At 55.7% G+C, this 12,964-nt stretch overlaps 1 protein-coding gene across 1 annotated transcript in view; it reads right to left on the bottom strand.

The window, feature by feature from the left end:
- The window catches only part of SRRM3 (serine/arginine repetitive matrix 3), a 53,499-nt gene that overhangs the window by 24,704 nt on the left and 15,831 nt on the right, over positions 1-12,964 (bottom strand). The window contains exons 2-3 of the mRNA XM_037139163.2: positions 8,356-8,620; positions 2,134-2,235 (exon numbers count right to left, since the gene is read on the bottom strand). Coding sequence (XP_036995058.1) covers positions 2,134-2,235; positions 8,356-8,588 — 335 coding nt within the window. The 5' untranslated portion in view covers positions 8,589-8,620. The remainder of the gene's footprint in view (positions 1-2,133; positions 2,236-8,355; positions 8,621-12,964) is intronic.

Raw genomic sequence — 12,964 nt, 5'->3', positions numbered from 1 at the left:
CACCTCTCTGCCCGAGGCCTTGGTTTTAGCTCCACAAACAGCTGTGCCCAGCCCTGAGTAGCCCAGAGGGCGCCAGCAGCCTCCTCCGATTGCTACAGTCGCTCACTGTTTGGAGTGCCATTTTCACACCATTTGGGCTGCCTGAGCCAAAGCAGCCTTCTGGCGGAGCCCTTTCTCCGTGTGAAGGAGGAAACCGAGGCTTTGGAGCTAACGTTGCGGGGTCCCAGGACCCTGCCAAGTCTACGTGCGCCCCTCCCTCCAGGGCAGGAGTCCTCGCTGACGGGCAAGGCTTCGGATGCTGCTTCTTCCAAGGAGCCTTTCCTGACTGGCAGTGGAGCCTGTCCCCCTGGGGTCCCCGACTGAACATGCTGAAAGGGGCAAGTGGCCACACTGTCAGGAGTTGCCAGTGATTTCTGGTTCCAAGTTTCAGGTTTGTGGTGCTGCCCAGAGAGGAAGAGGCACACCTCCCCTCCTCGCCTCCCCGCTCCTCCTGCTGGCCCAGGGCTCCGCGTACAGCGCAGATCCTCGGGGACCTTTATTTTGATGATGGTGACAGGGCAATGTCCCCGCGGCATATCTCCCAGCATTTCTCAGTTCTTAAATGCTTCATTCATTCCTTCACTCACTCACTCAAGGAAAGATGGGATCGAGACTCCCGGAAAAGGTCAGGAATCATCCACTCGCTCCACTAAGGGGCGAGTTCCAGCTTTGGAAGGGATAAGATCCCGCAGGGAGACCTCCGGGACCTCCCTGCACAGGAAGAGACCGGGCACGTGACAGAACCTGGAGGGGACACCAACACCTGGGAAGTGGGCAGGGATGAGGGAGACAGCAGCAGCCATCAGAGAGGCAGGGGGAATTCACAGAGAACCGCATCTTGGAAGCCAAAGGGAAAAGTAGGCTTCCGGACAGGGAAGCACAATGGTGGCACCTGCCCGAGAGGTCGGGCCTGCAGAGGAGCACGTGCCATGGTGATGAGATGCAGGTGGCCACAGCCTGAGCAAGTCACAGGGCTGTGGGGGCAGGAGCCAGATCTCCGTGTCTTCTGGAAGTGGAGACAATGCATGCTGCACATTAAACAGAAATTTGATTGAGGAAGGAGAAAAAAATGTGGGCTGGTAGCCAGAAGAGAAAGCAGAATTGAAGGACAGTAACTACATTAAGAGGAAAGAGCCCAGGGCAGGGAAGAAAGGCAGGCCTGGGCTGGGAAGGCCAGAAGGTGGTAGGCAGGGTCCGGGTGGGGGCGCTCTCACCCTCTCAAGGGCAGAAACGGAAAGGGCAGGGGACCTACAGAGGAGTCCTCCTCTGCAGCATCTACCTCAGCCTCTCGCCCGCCTCAGTGTCACTTCCAGCCAGAGAAGCAGGGAATGTCAGAACAGGGTGGGGACACCGAGGCTTTGCCAAGGGAAGATGGAGCAGAGTGGATTCAATGACAGTCCCTCAGTGCACATCGCCTGCCAGGCGTCTGGCCAGCCTGCATGCCCGACGCTCCCAGGGACGGGCTGCCCCACCCTCCTTTGGCAGTCTGCTCCATTTTGCATAGTTTTGAGTGGTTCCCAGATCTTCTCTAATCTGAGACCCAGCTGACCTCCCATCCACTCCCCTGTTTATCCGAAGCTCTCCTGGGGGCCCCTAATGCACCGGTGCACCCCCTGTCCTGTGACCCGTGTGGAGATGTGACCCCCGCACTCCCAGCTCATGCTGCTTCCCTGACAAGGCTTTGGCCATCCTGGCAATGGCATTGGTGTGTTGGCTCTTACTTTCCAGGGTATGAGTTTACTCTGGAGGCTATTGTGATGATAAAAGTTAAGACAGAGGGACTAGCCTGGGGTCACACTGTCAGCCTTCCACAACACTGGGGTCAGGACATTTCTCAGGTTTCCTGATCTGCAGCCTGTGATTCCCTTTGCTGAGATCTGGGCTGCCTCCCCAGGGAGCAGGGGCAGGTCCCTGGTAATGCCCCCATGCCCAGACGGGCTGAAGCTCCCAGTGAACAGACTCCACATCTCTCTCCTCATCTTCCTTGTACCCAGCACCCCAACCCCAGAAGGAGCCTTGGGAAAGACCCCTCTGGCACCCAGCTGCCTGAGCCTGCACCCTCCCTTCCCCTGCGCCCGCGCGGGCGGCACTCACACGCGGCCTCCAGGCTGGTCCTCTCTGGTGAGCATCCCCTCCTTCTCCATCAGCATCTGCCGGAAAGTCCTGACCTTCTGCCGGGTCTCCTCCTCGGAGTACCTGCAGGGGCGCAGGGAGGGTGAGGGCTGCTCTCCTGGCTTCCGCTCCCCTCCTGCCCGTGCCTCTCCTCCTCCCCCAGCCCTCAGTCACAGAGCACTTTCCGGCTTGAGATGACCTCTCCGAGCAACGTTCTCAGCGCTGGGGCAGCTCAAGGCCTGCCTCGTTTGCACCAAAGCAGCCAACAAACCAACTAAACAAACAAGCCACCTGCCAAACAAAGGAATAAACTGAAGGAGGAGTTGTTCCCAGAGGTGGGGAGCCTGACTAGGTGAGGCCACCCTTTCCTCCCGCCCTCCTGCCCGCCCCCCCAACCCAGGTCGGGCTTCCCTCCCACTCCAGGCTGCAGTCACTCTCTGGATAAGTTTTAGGGAAAAGTGAGAATCTATGGATTTTTCTGCTTTCCTGGCCTCAAGGACATCTCATCCCCACAGTAGCCTCGGACTTTGCCATCTGTGCAAGGTCAAGGCTACCAAGTGGCTTGCTGGGGATCCCAGTGCTCTGTCCATCGCTTCCCTCTGCACTGGTGGGGGTGGGGTGTGGGTGAACCTGGGCCGTGGGTGAAAGTTCCTCTCTTCTCTACTCCCTTCTCCCTCCGCAATTCAGGTCTCAGGCTAGGGACCAGAGCCCAGAAGTTTCTGCCCTTCGTCCTTGCTCCCACACCCTGGAGTGAGTCCTCATCCTCTCTCGCGGCACCACTGTGGCAGCCGCTGCCTGGGCCTGCCAGCTCCTCTGGCCTTTCCCACTCCGGCACGTGTCCACACTGCCCAGGCCAGGGCATAGCAGGCATCCAGTGGCTGCTGTTGAATGAATCTTGGGGCCCCTGGCCCCCACCCTCTCTCCCTCGTGGGCTGCAGGTCATTGTCCTGGACAGAAAACACAGTGGCAAATAGCATGGGGGGCCCCTCTTGCCTCTGTCGTCCCTTTACCATTCACCCCCCGTCCACGCTGCGGGCCCGGCAGCCCCTGCCCAGCCTGCTCGTGGACTCAGTGCATTGCTCCCTCCTGGGGACCATACCCTTCCTTCATCCTTTTTGCCTCAATCCTTCTCTCCCTTCTTCAACAAGCACGTGTGGAATGACCCTGCCTTTTAAGAGAGCAATTTCACAATTCTCTTCAAAAGCCTTAAAAAAAATAGAAACACCCTTTGACTCAGAAATTAACTTCCAGGTTTACCCTGAGGAATAGTCATGGCTAGGCACAAAGATGTGACTCACAGGATGTTTACAACAGCATGGCTACCCTCTGATCAGGCTAGGTGCTGGTGTTTGTGTTTCCATAGCAACCTGCACCTCCTGGATCCTGGCAGGTGGCTCCTGTGCCAGTCCTTATCCATTGACTCCTCTGTATTCTGCACTGGCCTGGGAGGTCCCTGAGCAGGGACCTTGTCCTCTGGATTTCCACTGTGTCCCCAGCACCTGGCACCTTGCTTGCATGTGTGGCACCCCAAATTTTTGATAAATGAGTGACTGGTGATGGAGAGGCATCAAAGAGTTTGAAGGCTGGATTTTTATTTTGGAAAGATGGCTTTGGTGGCTGCGTGGCTAGAGGAGAGGGACCCGAAGGCAGGGAGGCTGGCATTGGGCTGCCGCGGGGGTTCAGGCGGGAGAGGCGAAGGCAGAGCTGGAGGGCGGGCCCGAGGGTGGAGGGGAAGATGTGGACAGAACTGTCTCGGTGGGACAATGGCTGGAGCTCAGGGACTGATTGAACACATTGGGGGCAGCGATAGATGGGGAGCACAGCTTTTTAACCAGGTGTCCTCTGACCCCCAGCTCAGGTCTGATTCTCTGCAGGTTCAGGGACCTGCGCACCCACCGTAGGGAGGGCTGAACCCTGCCTGGCAGGGGGCGAGGCCCGTCTCTCCTGACTCCCCACCCCAGCCCCAGGGAGGATGTGTGGGTGGGGGGTGCTCAGGCTGCACTGCACTGAGGCCTCTTACCCAGCTTCACCGAGCTCTGGGCCTGGTGTCCCCCTCAGTCCCTACTTAGCATTCAGCTGGAGGGTCCTTGTCCTCGTGTGTTGGTCGGTGCAGAGCCCTCCGAGGGCTGGGCTGGACCGGTGCCCAGGAAGAAGGATGGCGGCCTCTCTCTGAGCAGTGCAGGCACGGGGGAACTGCTCCCCCATCCCACCTCCTCAGGACACCAGCTTGTCATTGTCACCAGCACAGGGACAAATAGCATAGGCCCTTCAAAACTGCTCAGCCTCTGGCTCATAGACCCCTGGGAGGGAGACGCAGGCTGGCTGGACCATTGGCATGGGGCCCTGGCTGTGGCGGGGTTGGGGAGGAGATGGCTCCAGAGAATAACTGGGCCAAATCCCCTGCTTGGTCGTAGGGTCTCCAGGCCAGGGTCCAAGCCCCATGCCTGGGGGTTTATGGAACACATTAGGCTGGGAGATGGGTTTCTCTGTGACCTGGAATGGGACATGTGCAGGGGCTTGGGGCTCACCCCCAAGCTGGCAGGTTTCAGGCAAGCTGACTAACTCCAGCACCTGTCACTTGGGGGCTGGGGGGTTGGATTGAACCAACTTGGAGGCTTGCGGAGGACCACACTGTGCCCCAGGGTTTCATGCTGGGAGAAGCTGGGGACCCAGGGATAACATCTAATTACTGGGAAAAGAGGTCTCAAGTGTGGCCACCCCTTCCAAGGCTCCACTGCCCTCATACCTCTTGCAGTCAACCCTCTCGGCTGAGGCCGGAGATTAAGGGGTGAGGCAGCAGGGCCAGGCAGTCCTATTTTTGAGTCCTGGCACCACCCAACCCCCACTTTCTAGCTTTGTGACCTTGGATATACGTCTCTCAGCTGTGGCCTGTATATCTGTGAATGGCGTAGTAACTTGCCTTTTAAGGTTGTCATAGGATTAAGGGAGATATAAAGTTCTTTACACAACACATAATAGTTGCTCAATAAATTGTAGTGCTTGAGGATTTTTTGTTCCGGAGTGGTGGGAGCAGAGGGTTCCAGGTCAGGGATCACTGGGCCTCTTCTCTCTCCATCCCCAGGAGGCAAAGGCTGAAATGGAAGGGAGGCCGGCACCCAACCACCCACTCTCTGTGGGAGTGGCAGCATCGCCAATTTCAGGCCGTGCCGGAGGCCTGCACTGACCAGAGCCCCACACTGAAAGTCAGGAGCTTGGACAGCGGAGTGGGGATGGAGGGGACAATGACGTCTGTCTCCCTGTCTACTCTCCACTGTATGGGAAGGACATGCCAAATCTGTTGTTGCTTTGGGGACTTCTCGGGTTGCCCTGTGAGGCTGGGACGGGATGAGGGGACACTGTATTCTGAAAGAGGTCCCCAGAGTAGAAAGTGTTTGACTCTGCCTGTCCCTGACCAGACCCAGGGCTCCCGGATAGTCCCTTCTTTGGTCATTAATTTGTTGATTTGATCTTCTCAGTAGCTCTGCGAGGGCAGATGGCCTCACTATTCCGATTTTGCAGAATAGGCAACAGAAGAGGGAGACAGGAGGGCTCAGTGTTCCAGGCTCAGCCAGGGGCAGAGCCCGCCGCCACCACCGTTACCATCTCATCACACAACAAAGGGCCCCTGGTAGGGGGGTATTTGTGGCCAGGGTGGGAGTATCACATTGCACAGTCTGGGGGCTCTGTCCCCACCCCCACGGAGATTGCAGATTGTATACAGAGGCTACCCTGGAAGGTGACTCGAAATGCAGCATCAATCACCAGTGAATTAGCCGGCCATCCATCAATATTAAGGAAGGAATTGCTTTTTAATGGGGCCAAAGAATGTGTGTTCCCGTGACTAGTGGGAATATTTGTCAAATGTCTGAGAACCCGGTAAATAAATGCGAATGAACTAGTGTTTCCAGAAATGGATATTAATGACTGAACTTGATAACAGGGCAAGGGTCCCTAGTGTTTGAGGAGCACTTTCTGGGAACTGGCTGTGGGCAGAGGAGCCCTGTATATGCCTAAGTCCACAGGACCCTCAGAAAGATTCTGGAAGGCAGGTGTCCCTCTTTTACAGTTGAGTAACTGTGGCTTGTCCAAGGTCACAGGCCTGGGCTGGAAGGTTGGACTGTTGGGTTTCTGAGTGGCTGTGCCCTTCACCCGGGGAGGCTGCCACTAAGAGATGGGCGGGCAGGGGGATGGTGACCGGGAAGCATCTGCAGTGACGGCAGGGGGAGAGGAAGGGGCCCTGCTGCACATCTAGAGACTTAGTAGGTGCCTCCCAGAGAGGCACAGGGTCCTTGATGCCTGGGGGCTGACACCAAGGAGGTGACCAAATGCCATCCCTTCCGCCTCAGGCTGCCCTCATCTGGTAAAGAGCCTCCCAAGTGCAGTGAGGGAATGGGGCTCAAGGAGAAGGGGGGAGATTCAGCTCAGGGGTTGGGGACAGGGTGGAGGAGGCTGGGGGAGGGAGAGGAGCTCTGTGGAGGAGGTGCCTAGGGGTTCCCTGAAAGAAGGGCTCTGGAGGGGGAGGGCTTTCAGGATGGAAGGTTCAGTTCAGTATTCCGGGAGGGGAGAGGTGCTCAGGAAGAGAGTGGGGGTCTGAGAGAGAGAGGGGGCAGTTTTCGAGAATAAAGCCCAAAAGGCTGGCCCTCCCTCCTTTGTCATCCCCTTCGATTCCCAAACCACGCCCACACTCCCTTCCCTCCAGGACTCAGCCACCTCCACAGGATTTTCAGGTTTAAGGCCCTGGGGCTCTCTCTGCAGAAGGATACTCCATCCTACCCACTACTCAGCCCTGCCCTGGGAATCTCATTTCCTCTTTCCACATCAAAACTCTTTCTATCTGTCAGCTGGAAGCCTCCTTTTGGTCTGTTTTCAGGAGTCCTCATCCACCCATCTCTCCCTGCAGAGACCCTCCCCTCCCCAGCCTGGTTCCCGGTTGGAGGTGAGCACCAAGTCCCTGTGCCCCTTTCTTTCCCTTATAAACAGCATAGGTGGCCTCGGCCTGCCTTTCTGGTGGCCTTCCTGATGGCCCACTACTGGTGACTGTCTCTGAGCCTTGGTGTCTTCTTGGGCTTCGCAGGGATAGTGAGCCATGTCTTGGCTGTCCACTGAGGACAGACACAACAATCATGGTTTGGAAGGACTGCTATATGCGGGCTGTCCGCTGGGCTGTGGCCCAAGCCCATGCATTGGCATTTCGGGTTTCTCAGCTCGAGGACAGTGCATGTCCAATGGGGCTCCCAGTTGGTCTCTCTCCACGGCCAGCCCACTCGTTTCAAAGTACTATACTCTGGGCACATGCAATAGGGAGAGACTTTGCACATGCAATAGGGCTACCAGCTTTCCTTGGGACTGCACCAGTGGGTAGGTTTGTTCTCTGTTTCTCTGCCTTCAGCTCCACGTGTGAGGGCTGTCCCATCTCCACCAGACTTGCAAGGGAAGTCCCTCACAACCCCTCCTCAGCCAGACAAGTTACTACTCATCCTTCAAGGGCCATTCAAAGTCTTCTCATACCAGAATCTCTCCTGTGAGCTCCTGAAGCTCTTGGCCCTCTCCTGTCCTGTCCTATAACCATGATTCTAGCCTGTTTTGTGATGGAGTTGGTTGTTAACACGCTTGTTCCTTTTCTGAGATGGGGAGGGACTTTGAGGAAGCAACTCCAGTCCAACTCTGGGCTCCAGCATTGCCCAGTACAGTGCCCAGCACACTTGCGTGCCCCTGTGACTTATTTTGAACTACACAGGGTGAAACCTAAGCTTCTGGCTGATTTCTGATCTATTGCGCTTTCCAATCTGGCTGCTGCACCTGCTCGGCAGAGTCCAGGCAGCTCGAACCACCTCCTTATAGAGATCTTGAGTTGTCACCTATGTTTACATGCTTCTCTCCTCCACTGGACTGGATGTTTTTTGGAAGGCATGAGTTGTGTCTCCTGAACTTCTGTGAATCTAAGCCCAGTTCAGAGCTTGACACAGTGTTCAAGACATTTTGATGGTTGAATAAATTAATAAATGAATAAAAGTTAGGCTGGGCTTACAATGGTTCCATTCCGACTGGTTCAGACTCCCATCCCTTGCTGACTCAGCTCCAGGGCTCCCTACACTCGCTTGGCTCCGCCCTCCACCAACCCCGCCCCGCCCCCCGCCCAGTCCCCGCCCCTCCCCGCCGAGAGCCCTATCCAGCAGCCCACTTCCGGCCCTGCGGCACGCTCACCCCTGCTCCTCCATCATCTCCTGCAGCTCCATGCACTTAAGCTCCACACGCCGCTTGCGCTCGTGGTCCAGGATCTCGCGATGTGCGCGCTTCACCAGGCCTGGCTCGGCGGCCCGCAGGTCCTCCTCGGCCCGTGGCCAGCTCCCCGATGAGGCGCCCGGCTGCGGGAAGCCGTTTGCAGCATCGGGCGGGGACGGCATGCTGGCTGCTCCGTTGTTAACGGTGGAGGACATAGTGGCTGTCCCCGGAGCCGCTGGTGTTGGCCCTGCGGGATAGACACAGACATGAGGCGGGATAGTCACTTCTCGGCCACTTGCTAAGCTCCTTTCCTCGCGGGTTAATCCTGGAGATTTAAAAGTCCACTCAGGGCTCTAATCCGCTTCCCCGCAGGCTGAGGAGGGGGGTGGATGGTGGGTTTGCACCTTTGGGTCACACCTCAGAGCATGAGAGGGTGTTGGACAATGGGCTTTCCCCATCTGTAAGGTGGATGAATGCAGGCAGGCAGAACTATAGATGGTCTCTAAGTGCCCTTAGCTTGGAATGGAGTCATTTTCAGGGACCTAGTAACCACCTAGGGGAACCCTCTCTGCCTGGTACCAATTCTGGGCCTGGCTGCCTAGACCCTGCCCGCACACCTGTTTGCAACTCCCCTGGCAATCAAATCAGTTCCCAGGAAAATTTGTCAGTTTTATTCTTGTTTTTCCTTCAGGCTCAATGTAAACCCCCTCATCCCCAAGACACTCACTGTCCTGGCTTTGGCTGGTGGGATCACAGACCATGGGTGCTCCCACCTCCCAGTCTGCTCCCGGGGCCGCCCTGGAGAGGTGGGAAGACAGAGCCTTCTTCAGGCTTTGGGGCATTTCCACCACAGATGTAGTTTTCAGTTCCCACTTGGATTTGCTGACTTCTCTAAAGCCAACAGTCCAGGTGGGGGGCCTGATCCAGATCGAAGCCTACAGGACTGTCCCCTCCTTTGTTCTGGAAACATTGCTTCTGAGAATGTGACCAAAAGTGGCACTGACATTAGTTTTCCAGGCAGGCACATCCTCCTCCAGGCTCAGGGAGATGTGAGAGTCGGCATGGCTGGGGAGATAAGAAGTCCTAGCTCCACTCTAGGCCCAAAGTAGAGCACGTGCATGCATTTGTGCTGGCACACACGTGTGTGCACATACACACCAAGGACCCATCTTAACAGGGGGAGGCACCTCCTGAGCTATTTCCATTTTCTTTCTCCAAGGCTCTGCTAGTTGCTAAGCAACAGGGAGGCCTCCTTTCCAGGGAGTGGGATGGGAGGGAGGAGAAGGGTGGAGGGAGGTGGGAAGAGAAGAGATTGGGTATATCTGGACATCCTGGATGGATCTTCCCTGCACCACAACCCCCGACACACACTCTCCTTACTGGCCTTAGAGTGATGGGAGTGTGGAGTCTTCAGAGCCACAGAGACTGGGAGGCAGAGAAGAGAGAAAGGGACAGTGAAAGGCACTAGGGGCTCTGAAGGGAAGAGAGTGACAGTGGTGATGATAACATAACATTCTTTATGTGTCCATCCCCTTAAGTCCTGAGTCCCTGGGTTCTAGGCCAGACTCCTCTACTCCTTGCTATGTGGCCCTGCCCTGCTCTGAACCTCTGATCGCCACCTGTGCTTGGGAGCATCATTCAGACTCACTCTTCAGGAGAGGAGGGCTCTTGGGGATTCACAGACCAAAGCTGTTCTTTTGCCTCTCTCCACCCCAAACCCTGCAGGTGTCCTGCTGGTCCCTATCCCACCTCTGTACCCCAGCTCCACCAGGGCTTCCCCTGGGGTACCCCATAAGCATCACCCACTCCCCAGTCCCCACACAGAGCTCTGGGAACCCTGCTCCCCACCTGCCTTAGCCATGGTGCTTGGCTCACAGGTACCCCCTCCATATATTGGTCACCCGAGCCAGGGATATGTATGGAACTTAGAGACCTCCACTACCCTGGCCCACTAGAGCTCACCTGTCATCAGGTTTGGCCCCTCACCCCCTCTTCCCAACATCGCTTGCATTTATTCACTTTCCTCCCTCCTATTACCATCTCAGTCCAAGGCCCTCACTGGTCCACTCTGGTCTGTGTCCTGCCTGCCCCCTGCCCTCCGTCCATCCTGTATCAGCAACCTGGGAGGTCAGTCCAGGAGCAAAACAGACATGTCACGCTCTGATTAACAATTTCTAGTGGCTTCTCATCACCTTGGTTTAAATTTGAAACGTGGCCTGCCTTTTGGTCTAGCTGTAACCCACCCCCTTCTCAGCAGATTCTCCCTCTTTCTTGCCTCCAGGCCTTTTATTTGCCTTTCTTGCCTCCAGCAGAATGGGACACTCTTCTGACTCCTGCATGTCCTCGAAATCACTGTTCATAGGCATCACCACTTTCTGGAAGCCTTCCCTTAGCCTGCCCAGAGCCCTGGCCACTCACTGTTGTCACCGTGGGTTCACAGGCCTGGCTCCCCCGGGCTTGGCGCAGTTTAGTTTTCTGCTCCTGCAGAAAAGTGCCAGCAAAGTGCCTGAGCAGGTGGAGCTCAATGTGTACGGACAGAACAAATGGAAAACAATTGCAGTGGGAGCTGGGATGGAGGGATACCCGGCATGGCTCTTGACACAGCCTGCGACGCTGCTTCATTTTGCCTTACGCGATCTCACAGCTTCATCCCTTGCTACGCTTCATCCTGCAACCAATGTCCAGCCCCTCAACCTCTGTCATCTGTTCCCGAACAAGCATAACGCTCCTTTGTGCTTTTGCCCATGCGGTTCCTCAGTGCCAAAATACCCATTCTCCTCTTCTTCATCTGGGGAAATTCTACTCATCCTTCAGGACCCAGCCCAATGTCACCTCCCCTGGGAAGCCTTCCCCACTTCCGAGGAAGGACGAGTCACTCCCTCCTCCACTCCCACTGCTGTCGTCCTCCCTATTTAGATACTGAGGTTCAACATGCTGTTTTCATCTGACCCCTGTTCTAGACTGTGAACCCTTTGAGGAGAGTGGACTACACTTTCATTCAGCTCCTCAGAGCCTCCCCAGCCCCTGGCAGTGCAGGAGACACACTGAAGGCGTGGGGAGGAAGTGCTCAGGCCCAGCCGGAGCCTTGGAGGAGCCAGGCTCCCAGCGACGCTGCTCTGCCGGCTCACCCTCTGATGTGGGTGAGGGTCCCCAGACTAGAACTTGATCCAAGCTCCTTGAGGACAGGAGAGAAGAAGCTGATGGGGGCAGTTCTGAACACACTCAGCTCTCCAGGCCCCGCAAATTCTCCCTCTAGCACCAGGAAAATGTCAGGGTGAGCCTGCCGGGCTGCTAGGGGCGGTCTTTCAGGAATGCCTGAGAAGGAAAGGAGAGGGGTGCGAGGGCACAGGGGCGGGGGCAGCCTGCGTTTTCACTAGATCAGACCATGGATTCTACCAACTTCTGATGAGTGGGAGGGCGCCAGGCTGGAATCTGAAAAAGGTTATTAAAAGGATGACCCTTGAACCGGTAGTGGAAGAGCCAGGGGTCATTGCACACTGAACCCACTTCTCTCCAAGTGAGGGTTGCTGGACCAGCAAGCCTGGGAGTTACTCATGCTGCAGGCACAGGGTCTGTCCTCTTTCCGAGGCATCGGGTCTTCTATGGAATCCTTGTGAGCTCTTGTAAGGCAAAGGGACAGCATGCTGGTGGGGACTGCTATTCTGCACTGTTGTAATTGGTGGATGGATTGACCTGTGTTCAAGAGAGCTAATTAATAAGTCAGTGTCATGTTAGATGGAGGAATTTAGTGGAGGACCGGCCATAGGGCTCTGTCCTCTACCACTGATCTGATACGCTCGCCATTGACTGGAGGGAACTTTGACAACCTGATGATCGGATTGACGGAGGACACCACCTAGGAAGGCTCATAAATTCAGAGTCAGAATCTGAAAGAACTCAATGGACTGGAAGGATGGAGGAATCTAAGAAGGTGAAACAGGATAGCGAGAAATGCCACATTCAGCAGCTGGGTCCCAGACCAACTCTCAAAAATCGGAGTGGGGTAGACGTAGTTTGGAAGCAGTGTATTTAGGGAAGGATTTGGGGGTTTTGGATGGTCAGGGACTCAACCTTGATGCAGGTGCTGAAACTGCGTGTTCTCTTACACCCCATCAACAAAAATATGTGTAGGATGAGAAGACCAGAATATACAGGCTACCAGAATCCCTGTCTTTAAATAGTTGGAGGATTGTCGGGGATGTAGGCCAAACCTGGCTGAATCTTCTGGGAAACTTGTAAGAAATAGGTAGGGTTGCCAGATTTGGCAAATAAAAATATGGAACGGGAAGTTAAATTAGATTTGAATGTCATGAATTTCATGTTTGGGACATACTTTTACTAAAAAAAATATCCACTGTTTATCTGAAATTCAAATTTAGCTGGGCGCCTTGTATTGTATATGTCAACACTACCTGGGAGGCAGCCTAGACCTACGGATCAAAACCTCTGCAGGTGAAATTGCTGACACTCCCCAGGTGATTATGATATAGACGACTAGCAACTGGGAGCCCTGTGGGAACAGCGGTTCTCAAGTGTTATCAGGCCTCAGAGTCACCTGGAGGGCTTGTTAAAGCACAGAAGGCCGCCCCGC

The sequence above is a fragment of the Artibeus jamaicensis genome, unplaced genomic scaffold, assembly GCF_021234435.1.
Source record: "Artibeus jamaicensis isolate MK-2021 breed Jamaican fruit bat unplaced genomic scaffold, CSHL_Jam_final contig_956, whole genome shotgun sequence".
NCBI classification, from domain to species: domain Eukaryota; kingdom Metazoa; phylum Chordata; class Mammalia; order Chiroptera; family Phyllostomidae; genus Artibeus; species Artibeus jamaicensis.
This window is presented reverse-complemented; position numbering and strand designations above follow the sequence as displayed.